The sequence below is a fragment of the Camelus dromedarius genome, chromosome 24, assembly GCF_036321535.1.
Source record: "Camelus dromedarius isolate mCamDro1 chromosome 24, mCamDro1.pat, whole genome shotgun sequence".
NCBI classification, from domain to species: Eukaryota; Metazoa; Chordata; class Mammalia; order Artiodactyla; family Camelidae; genus Camelus; species Camelus dromedarius.
Genome location: NC_087459.1, coordinates 17,915,848 through 17,928,091, shown reverse-complemented (window position 1 = coordinate 17,928,091; position 12,244 = coordinate 17,915,848). Strand labels below are relative to the sequence as shown.

The 12,244-nt window shown below is 51.4% G+C and overlaps 2 protein-coding genes across 3 annotated transcripts in view; one reads left to right on the top strand and one right to left on the bottom strand.

Annotated features, from left to right (window-relative positions):
- The window catches only part of COG7 (component of oligomeric golgi complex 7), a 59,199-nt gene extending 52,522 nt beyond the window's left edge, over positions 1-6,677 (top strand). For both annotated transcript variants that reach the window (XM_010986918.3, XM_064478518.1), the window contains exons 15-17: positions 820-934; positions 3,720-3,863; positions 6,254-6,677. In XM_010986918.3, the coding sequence (XP_010985220.1) occupies positions 820-934; positions 3,720-3,863; positions 6,254-6,420 (426 nt within the window). In that variant the 3' untranslated portion in view covers positions 6,421-6,677. The remainder of the gene's footprint in view (positions 1-819; positions 935-3,719; positions 3,864-6,253) is intronic.
- Positions 6,678-11,183: 4,506 nt separating this feature from the next.
- SCNN1B (sodium channel epithelial 1 subunit beta) overlaps positions 11,184-12,244 on the bottom strand; it is a 55,589-nt gene continuing 54,528 nt past the window's right edge. Inside the window, exon 13 of the mRNA XM_031433057.2 lies at positions 11,184-12,082. Within this exon, the coding sequence (XP_031288917.1) occupies positions 11,702-12,082 (381 nt within the window). The 3' untranslated portion in view covers positions 11,184-11,701. The remainder of the gene's footprint in view (positions 12,083-12,244) is intronic.

The following is a 12,244-nucleotide window of genomic DNA, read 5'->3' as shown; positions in this document are numbered from 1 at the left end:
GAATGTAGCCACAGCAATCAGAGAAGAAAAAGAAATAAAAGAAATTCAAGTCAGAAAAGAAGAAGTAAAACTCACTGTTCGTGGATGACATGATACTATACATAGAAAACGCTAAAGAAGCGACCAGAAAACTGCTAGAACTCATCAATGAATTTGGTAAAGTTGCAGGTACAAAATTAACACACACAAGTCAGTTGCATTTGTGTACACTAACAACAAAATAGCAGAAAAAGAAATGAAGGAAACAGTCACATTTACCATCGCACCAAAAAGAATAAAATACCTAGGAATAAACCTACCCAAGGAGGCAAAGGACTTGTACTCTGAAAACTAAGAGACACTGGCTTTTTTCCAACAAAATTCCTCCCTCCTTCTGGTTAAATCACCTAGAAGGGAGAGACCCAAATCTAGATCCAGAAGACAGGGTTGGAATTCTTGCTCAACCACACACTTGTTGACATTAGCATCTTACTGGTTTTTCATCTATGAACAGTAATAATAACTTATATTTACACAAGTGCTTTAAATTTTACAAAGCCTTCAGTGTCCATTACTCATTTGAGGTAGAGCTTGCATTGAATGCATTCCAAAAATATTGAGGCCATTAGTGAGAAGGATGAATCTATGATCTACATGCAAACTACTGTTGGTTGCTTTAGATGTTGCCTAAACCAATATTACCACACTCTGGAAAGATCAGACCTGGGGCTGCCTCAGGACTAGCAGTTCTGTCTGTCTGCCACTTGCCTTCTCGTGAATGTACCGCACGACATAATTACTGCATCAATGCTGGGCTGAAAGCGCTTTCTTTTGTTTCAGATCGGGCAGTACATCATGTCCCTCCCCCTGAACCTTGAGCCATTTGTGACTCAGGAGGACTCTGCCTTGGAGCTGGCATTGCATGCTGGGAAGCTGCCGTTTCCTCCAGAGCAAGGTGGGAGAGACCCGCAGGAAAGGGTGGTGGGCTCAGATGTGATTACATGCTCGCTGTAGCGCCTTAACCCCATCACATACATCCTCCACACTGCCACTGAAATCATTGTCAAAGTGCAAAATAGTGGCTAGGAAAGTCTGGGTCCTCTCTGAGTGCACCCTCCGAGGAGCTTCTGCAGGCCAGAGTGGGTTAGGGGAGGAGCTGTCCTGACTTTGTCTCACCGTATGTGGAGCATCCCTGGGGAGGAGAGCAGAGGGGCACTCCACCAGTGCCCCTCAGCTGGGAGGTGGTGGCAGGCGGGCCCAGGGTCATAGGCACTTACTGGTGGCAGAGTGACCTCACAGGGCAAGGGTCCCATCTGACTCTGTCTCTGCTCCCCCTCTGTGTGGCCCACATGCCAAGAAAAGTGGCACCTCATAGGAACAGTTTTTCTCATTAGGACAAAAATAAACTCTTCAGCATAGAGGTTAGCATTTCCTGTCCAGATGCCTCTGGCTGTAGTGTGCTCCCAACTCCCCAAGGCTCTTGGGTCTCTAAACTGATAAGATAAAAGTACAGTAAATTAAAATCTTTCTTTTTTCTCATTATCTGGGCCTGACAGATTTGAAGAGGGACCGCATACTCTCTGATCGAAAATCATCTTATTCCTAATAGTGAGCATTATAGGCCTCCCTCTGTAAGGCTGAACAAACAAACAAAATAATCACTTGGTAATATAAAAGATTCAGCAGCTCAGGAGGAGGTACCACAATGGAAAATAAAATCACATCGAGAGGTTAAAAATAAAGGATTGTGAAAAGGCATCACATGTAAATGCAAATAATAAATCAAGATCACTTCATCACTATTAGATGAAGTTGAATCAAACCAAAAGATAATAAATGGGACTAAGTTGTTCTTTGTATTGATAACAGGTGGATTCCACCGTGAACCTATAATAGTCAGGTACCTTTATGTGTCAAATAACACAGCACTGAAATACAGAAAGAAGAAGCTGTCAGACATTAATGACAAAACCACGTACTGAAAAAACCACTTGTTCCTCTCCTTTAGGCTTTGACAGATTAAAACGGAAAATTAATGAGGAATTATTCAGTATAATCATACTTGATGGAATCAGTACACCAAGCTTTTTATCCCACAGAGAATCGGCATTGTTGTCAAATTTCTATAAATTGTTTACAAAAATAACACAAGTAAAATCTCCATGAGTTTCATAGGGTTACAAATACTAAGGTTACTCACATATAATTCTTGAGACAAAGAATAATCCTATTTAAAATTCAAATTTAAAATATGAAACCTGTTAAGCTAAACTATGAGTGAATATTAATTCATCTTAGAGGTAGGGAAGGGAAGACTTTAAGACTTTGCAATAAAAGACAGAAGCTGTAAAGGAAATTGAAAGATAAATGATAAACTGGAAAAAATAGCGACATCCATGGTAGATGATGGTTAATGTCCCGATTTTTTTGAGTCCTTACGAATCAGTAAGAAGATGATGAACGCCCACAGGAAATAAGCAGACAGCACGCAGGCATTCCAGTGAACTAAAACATACAGAGAAATGTTTAATTTCGATAATCCTCTAAGAGCTGCAAGTGAAAGTAGGTTATATCATTTTATAACCTATCAAATTGACATATATATGTATATATGTATACACATATGTATTTCTAAGTGTTTATGCTTTGCATGGGCGATGTGGAGGAAACCAGTTTACATTATGCAGTTTAAATTACTGGACGACTGTCTGACATAAAATCAAAAGCCTTGGAGATGTATAGAGCTTTTAGATCAGATCTGTTAAAATTTTTAAAAATTTTTTATTTAAAAAAAATTTTGAAAAACTAGATCACATCCCGCTGGTATTGCCGGTTTCCCACGTGCCTTCGGGCTCCTCTCGAAGCAGATGGTGCTTTTACCAGTAACTTCATTTTCTGTGTTGTCAGTGGTAGTAGTGGTCATGGTGGTAGCGTTTTGCTTGTTTTCTTCTAAATGTGTGATTGTTCTCTGCGTGGCCCCATAGTTTTTTTTTGTTTTTTTTTTTTTGAATATTGCTCTCATTTCTCCCCTTCTTTCCACTTCTGTCGGGTGTGCCCCTTCCTCTCGGGAGCCAGGCCCGTCTCTCTCTTGCCTGGACGGCTGCTCTGCCGCCCTCCTTCACCCCATCTCAGCGTGGCGGGCCCTCCCCGCACGGGCTCGTCTTGTCACAGCCTTGCTGGGAACCTGCAGGGGTTGCCTGTTTCCTACTACACGGGCTGCACGTGGTTCTCAGGGTGCCCTCTGTGACCCGGCCCTGACACGTCCCCAGTGCTCCCGGTGCCCACTTCTCCCCGCGCCTGTAATCCTTCTAACACACACAGCTGCCGTGCACATAGCACTCAGTGTGTGGCAGCCCCATGCCCCGGGCCTCGTGTCATCCCCACAGCAGCCCTGAAAGCCAGGCCATCTTACTGATGAAGAAGACAGTCTCTGAGAAGTCAGGCAGCACCCAGCTCCTTGGTCGGGTTGGTCTTAAACCTGACATGCTGCCTGCGTGCTGACCATTGCTGCCTGCCTCCCGTGGGCTGTGCCAGCTCTCCTGCCTCCTTCCTTTGGGTGTGGGGCTCCCCCTCCCTCTTACTGCCTGCAGAGCTCCTGCTGGCCTGCATGGCCACACTCAGTCCCCAGCCTTCAAGACCTCTGAGGTTGCCCCATCACCCAGAGCGCCCTGTAAAAGCTGTTGGTGGCAGGGTTTCCCTGACCAGGTTCTGTTTCTTTGGTGACTTCTTTCCCCCTCCAGGGGATGAACTGCCTGAGCTGGACAACATGGCAGACAACTGGCTGGGCTCGATCGCCAGAGCCACGATGCAGACCTACTGCGACGCCCTCCTGCAGATCCCCGGGCTCACCCCGCACTCCACCAAGCAGCTGGCCACCGACATTGGTGGGTCCCTGGGTGGGCGGTGGGAGGGACTGCTCTAGCCAGTTGGATCTGTCAGTCCCTCTACCCTCCAGGAAGGTCTTCAGCTCTGGGTTTGTCTATGAAGCTTTGTTAAAAATGCGGATTGTCTAGGCCCTGCCCCCAGAGATTCTGACAAAGTCAATCTGGATTGAAGCCCAAGGGATTCTGACAGTTGCCGAGGCTGAGAACCATTAAGGGGAGAACCATTAAGGGAAGCTGAGATGGGCTGGGATGAGTCGGGCAGACTTGTGTGATGCTGCCTTCCCGCACCTTGCCCGCTGCTTGTTAATACAGTCGCCATCCAAATCGACATTAAGCTCTCACTACGCGCCGGGCGTGCCAGGCGGTGAGCCAAGCACTCACACCCACTGTCTTACGCAATCCGCAAAACTTCCCTGTGAGGTTGGCGCTCCTGCCTTCATTATACTGATAAGGAAACAGGGGCTCAGGGCAGTTGCATCATGAGGCCACCTAGGTAGGGTGGTCCTGTGGTCTTCATCAGAATACCTGCCTGTCTCCCAGCTGACGTCAGGGCGTGCGTGCCCACCTGCTCCCGCTGGCACACATCCCTGGAGGCAGTACTGCCTGGGGGGGGGTGCTCTGAGGTGGGGGTTACTGCAGGCAGGTGGTAGGGGAGGCTCCCCGGCCTCTTGGTATCATTCCACTGACTTGCCTGTTCTTGGAGCCTTCAAGGGTGAGGGTGGTGGGAGCCTCAAAGATCAGCTCCTGGGGACCCAGCCAGAGCTTTGACCTGCGTGACCACAGGGCCACACCAGCCTCTTGTTTTGCCAGAGAAGAAATAGAAGTGAGGCGCTTCCCTCTGGCCCCAGAGCAGTGAGGGAGGGAGCCGGGCCTGCAACCCAGCTGCGCTGACTCCCTGCGCTGTGCTCATCCCGGGTCAGCTCTCAGCAGTTGCAGGGCGACAGCCGGCTTGTCGTCACCTCACTGGGCACGTGTTCAGGGAGGAGATGAGGAGATTCGAGTGTTCGCTCATGGTCCCTGTTGGCATAGATGGAGCACTGAGGAGAGGACCAGCTGCAACTAGTTCGGTTTGTCCGCATCGTGTCTCCCAGTCTGTTAGGCTCCCCCTCCAGATCCGCAGTGGCTTAGCTGTGAGGAGTGCGGTTAGGGGCCAGGAAGCTGCCAGATGTGACACGATAGAGAGCGGTGAGGTCTGTGGCAGTGCGTGGCCACCTTAAAGACGTTCAAATTAAGCATTAAAAAGAAACAAGCCCCAAACCCCCTTGCTGGCTAAACAAGATACCATAGTAGATCCTGGGCTACCGCTTCTCAGGTCCTGGCTTACAGCCAAGCGCAGCTCACAATTTTATGGATAAGCGTGTGCAGGAGGCAGGTGCCTGACTGGCGGTGCCCTCCCCAGTGGGGGACAGGATGTGAGCCAGCCAGGGCAGAGCGGGCACCTCCTGTGGGCTCTGCTCTGAGCCCCGCCTCAAAAAGAGGACATGGGGAAGACAGAGCCTGCCCGGAGTCAGGGAGAGAGACGAATGTGGGCGGGCCGCGATCAGAAAGTAAGGAGAGACCAGAGGGAAGAGGGAGGAGCCGGAGGAGGCGGCCATGCCTCCCTCGCCCAGGCCCAAGCCGCCCTGGAAGGAAGAAGGAAAGGAACACCCATTTATTGATCCCCATGTCATGTCAGGTGCTTTCATGGTCTTTATCCCACTTCATCCTCTTAACAGTGCTGCCTGACAGGTGTTAGCCACATCCGCAGGTGGAAGGACTCACCGAGGTCACCCCAGCCTCGGTTTTCTCCTCCACTTGGCCGATGCCGCCCAAGCTTGCCTGGTGTTTAGAATGGTGGGGCTGCTTTTCGGAAGGACAGGATTCTTCAACCCTCTCTTGGAGATGCTCATCGACGTAGCCTGGGCTCAAGAATCTGACTCTACCTTGTACCCCAAGGGCTTATCTGGGAGATGTGGGCACTGTCCTTGCCTTCACTGTAGGGCTCCACTGCGAAGTCTTCAGTGCACGTGTTCCTGACCCCTTGGGTTTTCCACGTGGTCCATGGGGTCGTCTGGGAACCCAGGAGACCCCAGTGTAGAGCTTCTGGTGAGGTCAGCTGGTCGTGCTGGAGAGCTGAGTGTGTGGTGGGGGTGGGGATGGAGATGGCGGGGATGTTGGCAGCTCCTTTGTTGAATTAGAATTCCTAGGTTCGGGCCTAGCACACAGTCAGGTTCAACCCACTTGGAAAAACCCTCAGAGTCAAGGCCTGCGGGCTGAGGGCAGACCTGGCAGCCAGCACGTGGGGGCCTGGGGGACACCTTATTTCTTAGGGGAGGGGTGGGGAGGCCTTCTGGGGCTCATCGCGTTGGTGCTGAGTCTGTCGGCACGCCTGTCTGCTCCCACCTGCACAGACTACCTGATCAACGTGATGGACGCCCTGGGCCTGCAGCCGTCCCGCACCCTCCAGAACATCGTGACGCTCCTGAAGACCAAACCCGAGGACTACAGACAGGTCAGCAAAGGCCTGCCCCGGCGCCTCGCCTCCACGGTGGCCGCCATGCGGAGTGTGGACTACTGACCCCCGGCACCCGGCTGGCAAGAGGGCCGGGGCTAGGGTTCCAGGGCCACAGAACTCTCCAGAATGGATTTGGTCTAAATATCCACCAGAGATTGGCAGAATTTGTTTCAAAAAGGCTGGGTTCATTTGTATAATCAAAAAAAAAAAAAAGTTGTAAATTAGAGGTGCATTATTTATTAGAGGGGAATTTTCAGATGACTTTTTTTAAATGATCTGATCTTGCAAATGCAATGAATACATACTGTGAAATGAAAGAAGGCTGTTTTCTTTCCCTCTTTCCTCAGTGAATATTTGGGTGCTTCCCACGGGCAGTGCTGCCTGCGCTGGGGGTGTGGCCGGGAAAGAGGCTGTGGAAGAGGGAGGGAGGGGGAATTGGGAGGTGAACCAAGACCACCCCAGATGTTAGTGCTGGGGGCGGAGAGGGCACCGGGGGCTGCAGCCTCGGAACAGCTGGGTGGGCAGCCCCGGGCCCAGAGGATGTGTGGCGCTCCAGGGGTGTTCAGACCCCTCAGCCACGTCCACGGCCAGCAGTGGAAGTGAGAAGTAGGAGGTGGGGTCCGAGAGGAAGGGGTGGGTCACAGAGGGTCCTGCAGGCTGTGGTGAAGACTGTGGCCTTTCATCTTCCCTTTTTTAAAACCCGTAGGATGTAGGTGCTGTCAGGTTTGGGTTGTTTTTTGTTTGTTTTCTGTCAGTAGCTTCTGTATGTTAAGATTGTACTTGGCTAAAAGGAACAGAATAATGTAATTTGAGTAACTTAAACAAATCAGAATTAATTTTTCTCAGTAACAGGAAGTCAAATGATGGTGGCTTCAGGCTGTGGTGTAGTGGCTGGACTGAGTTAGGACCAGGACCAGCCTTCCTGTGACCTTGACCTTCCCCTGCGGGCCTGGTGCCTCATCCTTGCAGGGTGACTCCTGCACCTGCAGGTACGGCATCCAAGCAGCAGTTTTGTTCCCTCCACCGGGAGGCAAAGGCCTTCTTAGAGACCCCCGCCGACTTTCTCCTCAGCCTCATTGGCTCTGCCAGGTCTCCGGACATGCTCCCAGCTGCAAGGGAGGCTGGGAACTCAGGAACAGGGCTGGCGTCCACCAGGGTTTCTCAGCCTCAGCACTACCGATGCCTGGGCTGGACAGCTCTGTCGTGGGGCCGTCCTGTTCCCTGTGGGATGTTTAGCAGCATCCCTGGCCTCCACCCACTGGATGCCGGTGGTACTGCCCAAGTCGTGATAACCAGATCACCTCCAGTAGAGAAACCCAGGCTTAGACCAGCCAGGATTTCTTGCTGCCTAAACAAACTGGGAGAAAGGGAGGCAGCTGTTTCTCTCAGGGTCCTTTAATGGAATTGAACGTGCACTGTGTTCCGGGCCCGGGTGAGCTTTACTTGTCTCCCATCCATGTCTCACAGCAGCCTTGGAGGCTGGGAATATGATGCCCATTTCACACACAAAGGAATTGAGGTTTAGAGGGGTCTAAGGGGCTTGCCCTGAGTCACTCAGCCACACTGTGGCAGGTCTGGAGCTCAGAGCGAGCCCGGTGACTCTGACGCCTGTGCTCCTGTCAGCCGGGGCGGGAAGCCTGCGGTGCGGCACCGAATCCCAGCTGGGTCAGCCTGCTCGTGCCAGCCCTCCAGAGTGGCAGGCTGCACCTGCGGCCTCTCCACGAGCCCCACCGGGCTGCCAGGGCCATGTCTCTCTGGGTCTGTCATCTAGGGATTCCCACACGCTCTGTCCCCACATCTTTGGAACCAGTTTGGCTAGCCCTGAAAGAGGATCAGCTTGCCAACCTGCGCCGAGAAAAATATTTTGGTTTCTCACGTGGTGGATCACAGACTGTCCCTGGCAGGGGTTGAGGCTGGCTTTTGCCTTGAAGTGGGAGCTGGAAACCTGGAAGGTGAAAAGTGCCGTTTTAAAGTGACCTTTTTGCAGTGACCTCTGTGCCAGTGTTGGTGAGAGCCACTGGGACGGGCTTCATCCCAGCTTCGCCACCTCCCAGCTGACCTTGGGAAAGTCCTTCACCTCTCTGGCCTCATTTCCTAATCTGAAAAACGGGTCATATTGGTACCTAACTCACAGGGTGATTTGAAGAGCCATTGAGATACAGTGGGGGCAACAGCACGTAGTAAGTGTTAATTTCATAGTCCTCCAGCATCTCAACCTTCCCTCCCTTTGCAAGTAGAGACAGAATGCCATTTTCTGGGTAATTTTGGCCCTGCTAGCCTAATTTGTCAGCTCTAAAAGGCTCTGATGGGGCCTCAGATTAGAAATAGGACTGCCTTTTTCTCCTCTGGAGCTGGAGGGGAGAGGAATGCTTGACCCAGGGCCTGCTCAGAGATGGGGCCATCATCCATCTTCACCTCAGCCCTCAGTACTCCCCAAGAGAGGGAGGGATGGCAGCCAGCGCGCATGTCAGCCTGGTCCCATCTGACTTCTTCAAGCAGCTCTGGGGGCAGGAAACTCCTTCCCACTGCTGCTTCAACATGTCTCTGAACCAAACCTCTCATGGGAGTCTGTAAGGGGCTTCCCACCATAGATATACCCAGCGCTGGCCAGGCAGCATCTCCCATTCTCAGTCGCAGTAATCGGTTCAGAACGAGCCTCATTCTCGAGGCTTCTGCTAGGACACTGTGAGGGAAAAGTTTTCTTCCTGCTGTGGTTGCTGAGCTGAGGGAATGGAGTCTGAGGCTGTAGGGGGAAGAGTAGCACATGGAGAGAAACTGTTTGAGAGGGATGTCAACACAGGAGAAAATAAAGCCAGTAGCTGGAGAAACCACAAGAGCTAGGTGAAACGCTGGATACAGCCATGCCTGAAATCCCTAGACTTTAATTATAAGAACCCAATGACTTCCCTTTTTAGCTTAAGTCAATTCAACTCAAATTAACTTTGTGACCAAAGAGCTGGCAAAAGGAGCTAAATAATAATCATTGCTTTGCTTGCCCCATAGCATCACATGAGATAATAAAAACAAAAGCCCTGGGCTCCTCTGAGGGACTGGTATCTTATGACCACTGTATTCTTATGGCAGCAAGAGGATGAAGTTGGAGTCTCACCTTTGGCACTTACTGAAATATCGATCTATTCTAGTACCTTACTTTAACCTCTGAGCATCAATTTATTTATTTGTAAAAAGGAATGATCGTATTTCTCAGTGGTTATGAGAATTCAATGAAATAAGACATAAAGTACTTGGCCTGGTGCCTGGTGTGTGGTAAGGGTTTGATACAATGTAGCCATTGTTTAAAAACAACAAATGATAATAGTGAGTGTAGTGACAACTACCACCACTGCTAATAATAAAAGTCCCAGTCATCATAGTAAGTGTGGTAACAACCAAGAATTGTGACTCCACAGACATGGAAAACAAACTTATGGTTACCAGGGGAGAAGAGGGGTGTGGAGGGGTAAAATGGGAGTTTGGGATGTGCAGATAGTAACTACCATATATAAAATAGATAAACAGCAAGGTCCTACTGTATAGCACAGGGAATGATATTCAATACTTTGTAATAGCCTATAATGAAAAAGAATATGAAAAGGAATATATATATATATTCACAATGCTGTACACCAGAAATTAACACAACACTGTAAACCAACTATACTTCAATAAAAAAAAGAAAAGAATCATGACTCCAGCCTGCAGACTTGCTGGGCCCTGAGCTGGGAAACCCGGCTGCCCCTACGCCCTCCCCACTCAACCACCAGCAATGCTGCCTTTGGCTGGAGCGGCACCAAGCCTGCGGCCCCTCCTTCCTCCACAGGTGCCATCGTGGGCATTTATGGGAGAACAGCTTGTTTGCCTTCCAGGCTGAGAACCCAGGTGTTCTAGACCAGCTGGGCTGGGCCCACGGACACCCAGGCTCTGAAGCCAGAGCTCCTTCACCTCCGGGGCTGGCAGGTGACAGTAGGTCAACTGTCTGCAGCTGCCAGATCTCATTCTTCTTTGATAACGGCTCCCTGATCTCTCTTGGAGAAGCCCTTGGGGTTGCCACATTTAGCAATGAGAAATACAGGGAGATCAGTTAAATATGAATTTCAGAAAACCAATGAAAGATTTGTTAGTATACTATGCCCCCAACATTACATGGATATAGTTCTACTGAAAAATTAATGTGTTTATCTGAAGTTCCAATTTAACTTGACAGCCTGTATTTTATCTGGCACCCCTAGGAGCTGTGTCCCCACCACCCTCAGATGATGTGATTCTGCTGGGGGCTAACTGGTCTCAGGAATGGGCAGGGTCTGGCCAATCCCAGCAGCCTACCAGCTGGGCACACTGATTGGTTCTGAGACAGGCATGTGAGCCAACCACTGACCAATGAGAGAACAGCCTGGGAACTTGCTAAGACAACTGGAAAATAGTTGCTCTCTCCTAGCTGGGTTTGCTAAGCTGGAGGTGTGTTTGGTGTTGCAAATGGCCTTTTGCTACCGCAATGTAAGGAAAGCCTGCCTGGGAAGGCAGAGAGAGAGGAGACATCGTTCGAGTTGCTGGAGATGCTTTTGCTTAAGCCAGTTTGAGTGTTTCTCCCCGCTGCCCCATACCTCCCTTTTTCTCTGTTCTTACAACCCAAAGAAGTAAGTTGGATGACGCTGAAATAGTCATCAGGCCACTGCTTCAGGGACAACTTGAAAGAAACTTTAAAAATCACCCGCTTGGGCCTTTCCTCGGCCAGGCTGCTGCTCTCAAGTTAGTATGGATGCCCTTCCGCCCCGAGAGAGGCATCCGGGCGCTCCGGCTGCCCAGGCGGACAAAGAACAAAGCTCGACTCTGTTGTTTTCTGCTTTTACTTTCCAGAACAGAACACGGGCCACCTGGCAGGGCCCCCGATGCCTGATGCTCCTCCTGCTCTCCACAAACGCCGCCCTCACTAAACCCTTTCGCTCGGTCAGCCCAGGCCAGGAAGGAAAAGAATGCTGATTCTGGGGACAGATAGCACAGCATGCCCGCCTGGGGCAGACGGTGACTGTCACTGGGAGGGAAGTGGCCCGCCTCAGGAGAGGAGGCTCGGGGTCTGGAAGCCTGGCTGAGGGCATCCCAGGCCAAGGATCAGATCAGGCTGGGGCTGTGCGCAGAACACAGCTCCCACACCCGAACCAGCACCACAACCCCATGGAGGACTGGGACTGGCCAGGGCTGCTAGCCTCTCCGGAGAGGGACAGACTCTGGCCTTGGACACCTATCATCCTGGCCCTGTGGAGAGGGCATCATAAACAGGGCCTTGGGCAATGGTCTCGGCTGCTCAGGGCTGAACTCCTGGGCTTCCCGGGATGGGCAGGGGCAGAGTCTAGACGGCATCACCCTCGGTGTCCGACTCGATGACATCCAGTGGCTGCAGACGCAGGGAGTCGTAGTTGGGGGGCGGGGTGCCCGGGATGGGCGGGAGCTGCTCATCAGGATAAGGCTCAGCACTGGGGCCAGGGGTGACCACGTCAGGCTGGAAGCTGAAGTTGGTGTGGGCCTCCACCAGCTCGGCCACGGTGGGCGGCGGGCCGGCGTAGCGAGCCTGGGCCCGCCGCTGCCGCAGGCTCTTGGCGAGGGCCACCAGCTTGATGATGGTGATCCACACAAAGTCGATGATGATCTCCCCGAACTCAATGAGGCACAGTACTGAGCCCCCCATCCAGAAGCCAAACTGGCCGCCCAGGTTTGAGAGCAGCCAGACGATCTATGGGGAGCAGGGGACTGAGGGCCTGGCAGGGGTGGGGGTCAGGCCACCAACTCCTGCCTCAAGCCCAGCCTCGCGGCTTTTATGAGGGGGTGTTGTTGGCCAGGCAGGGGGAAGGGGTGCCGGTCTCAGCCCAGGGAAATAATTTGGGACTGCTTACGG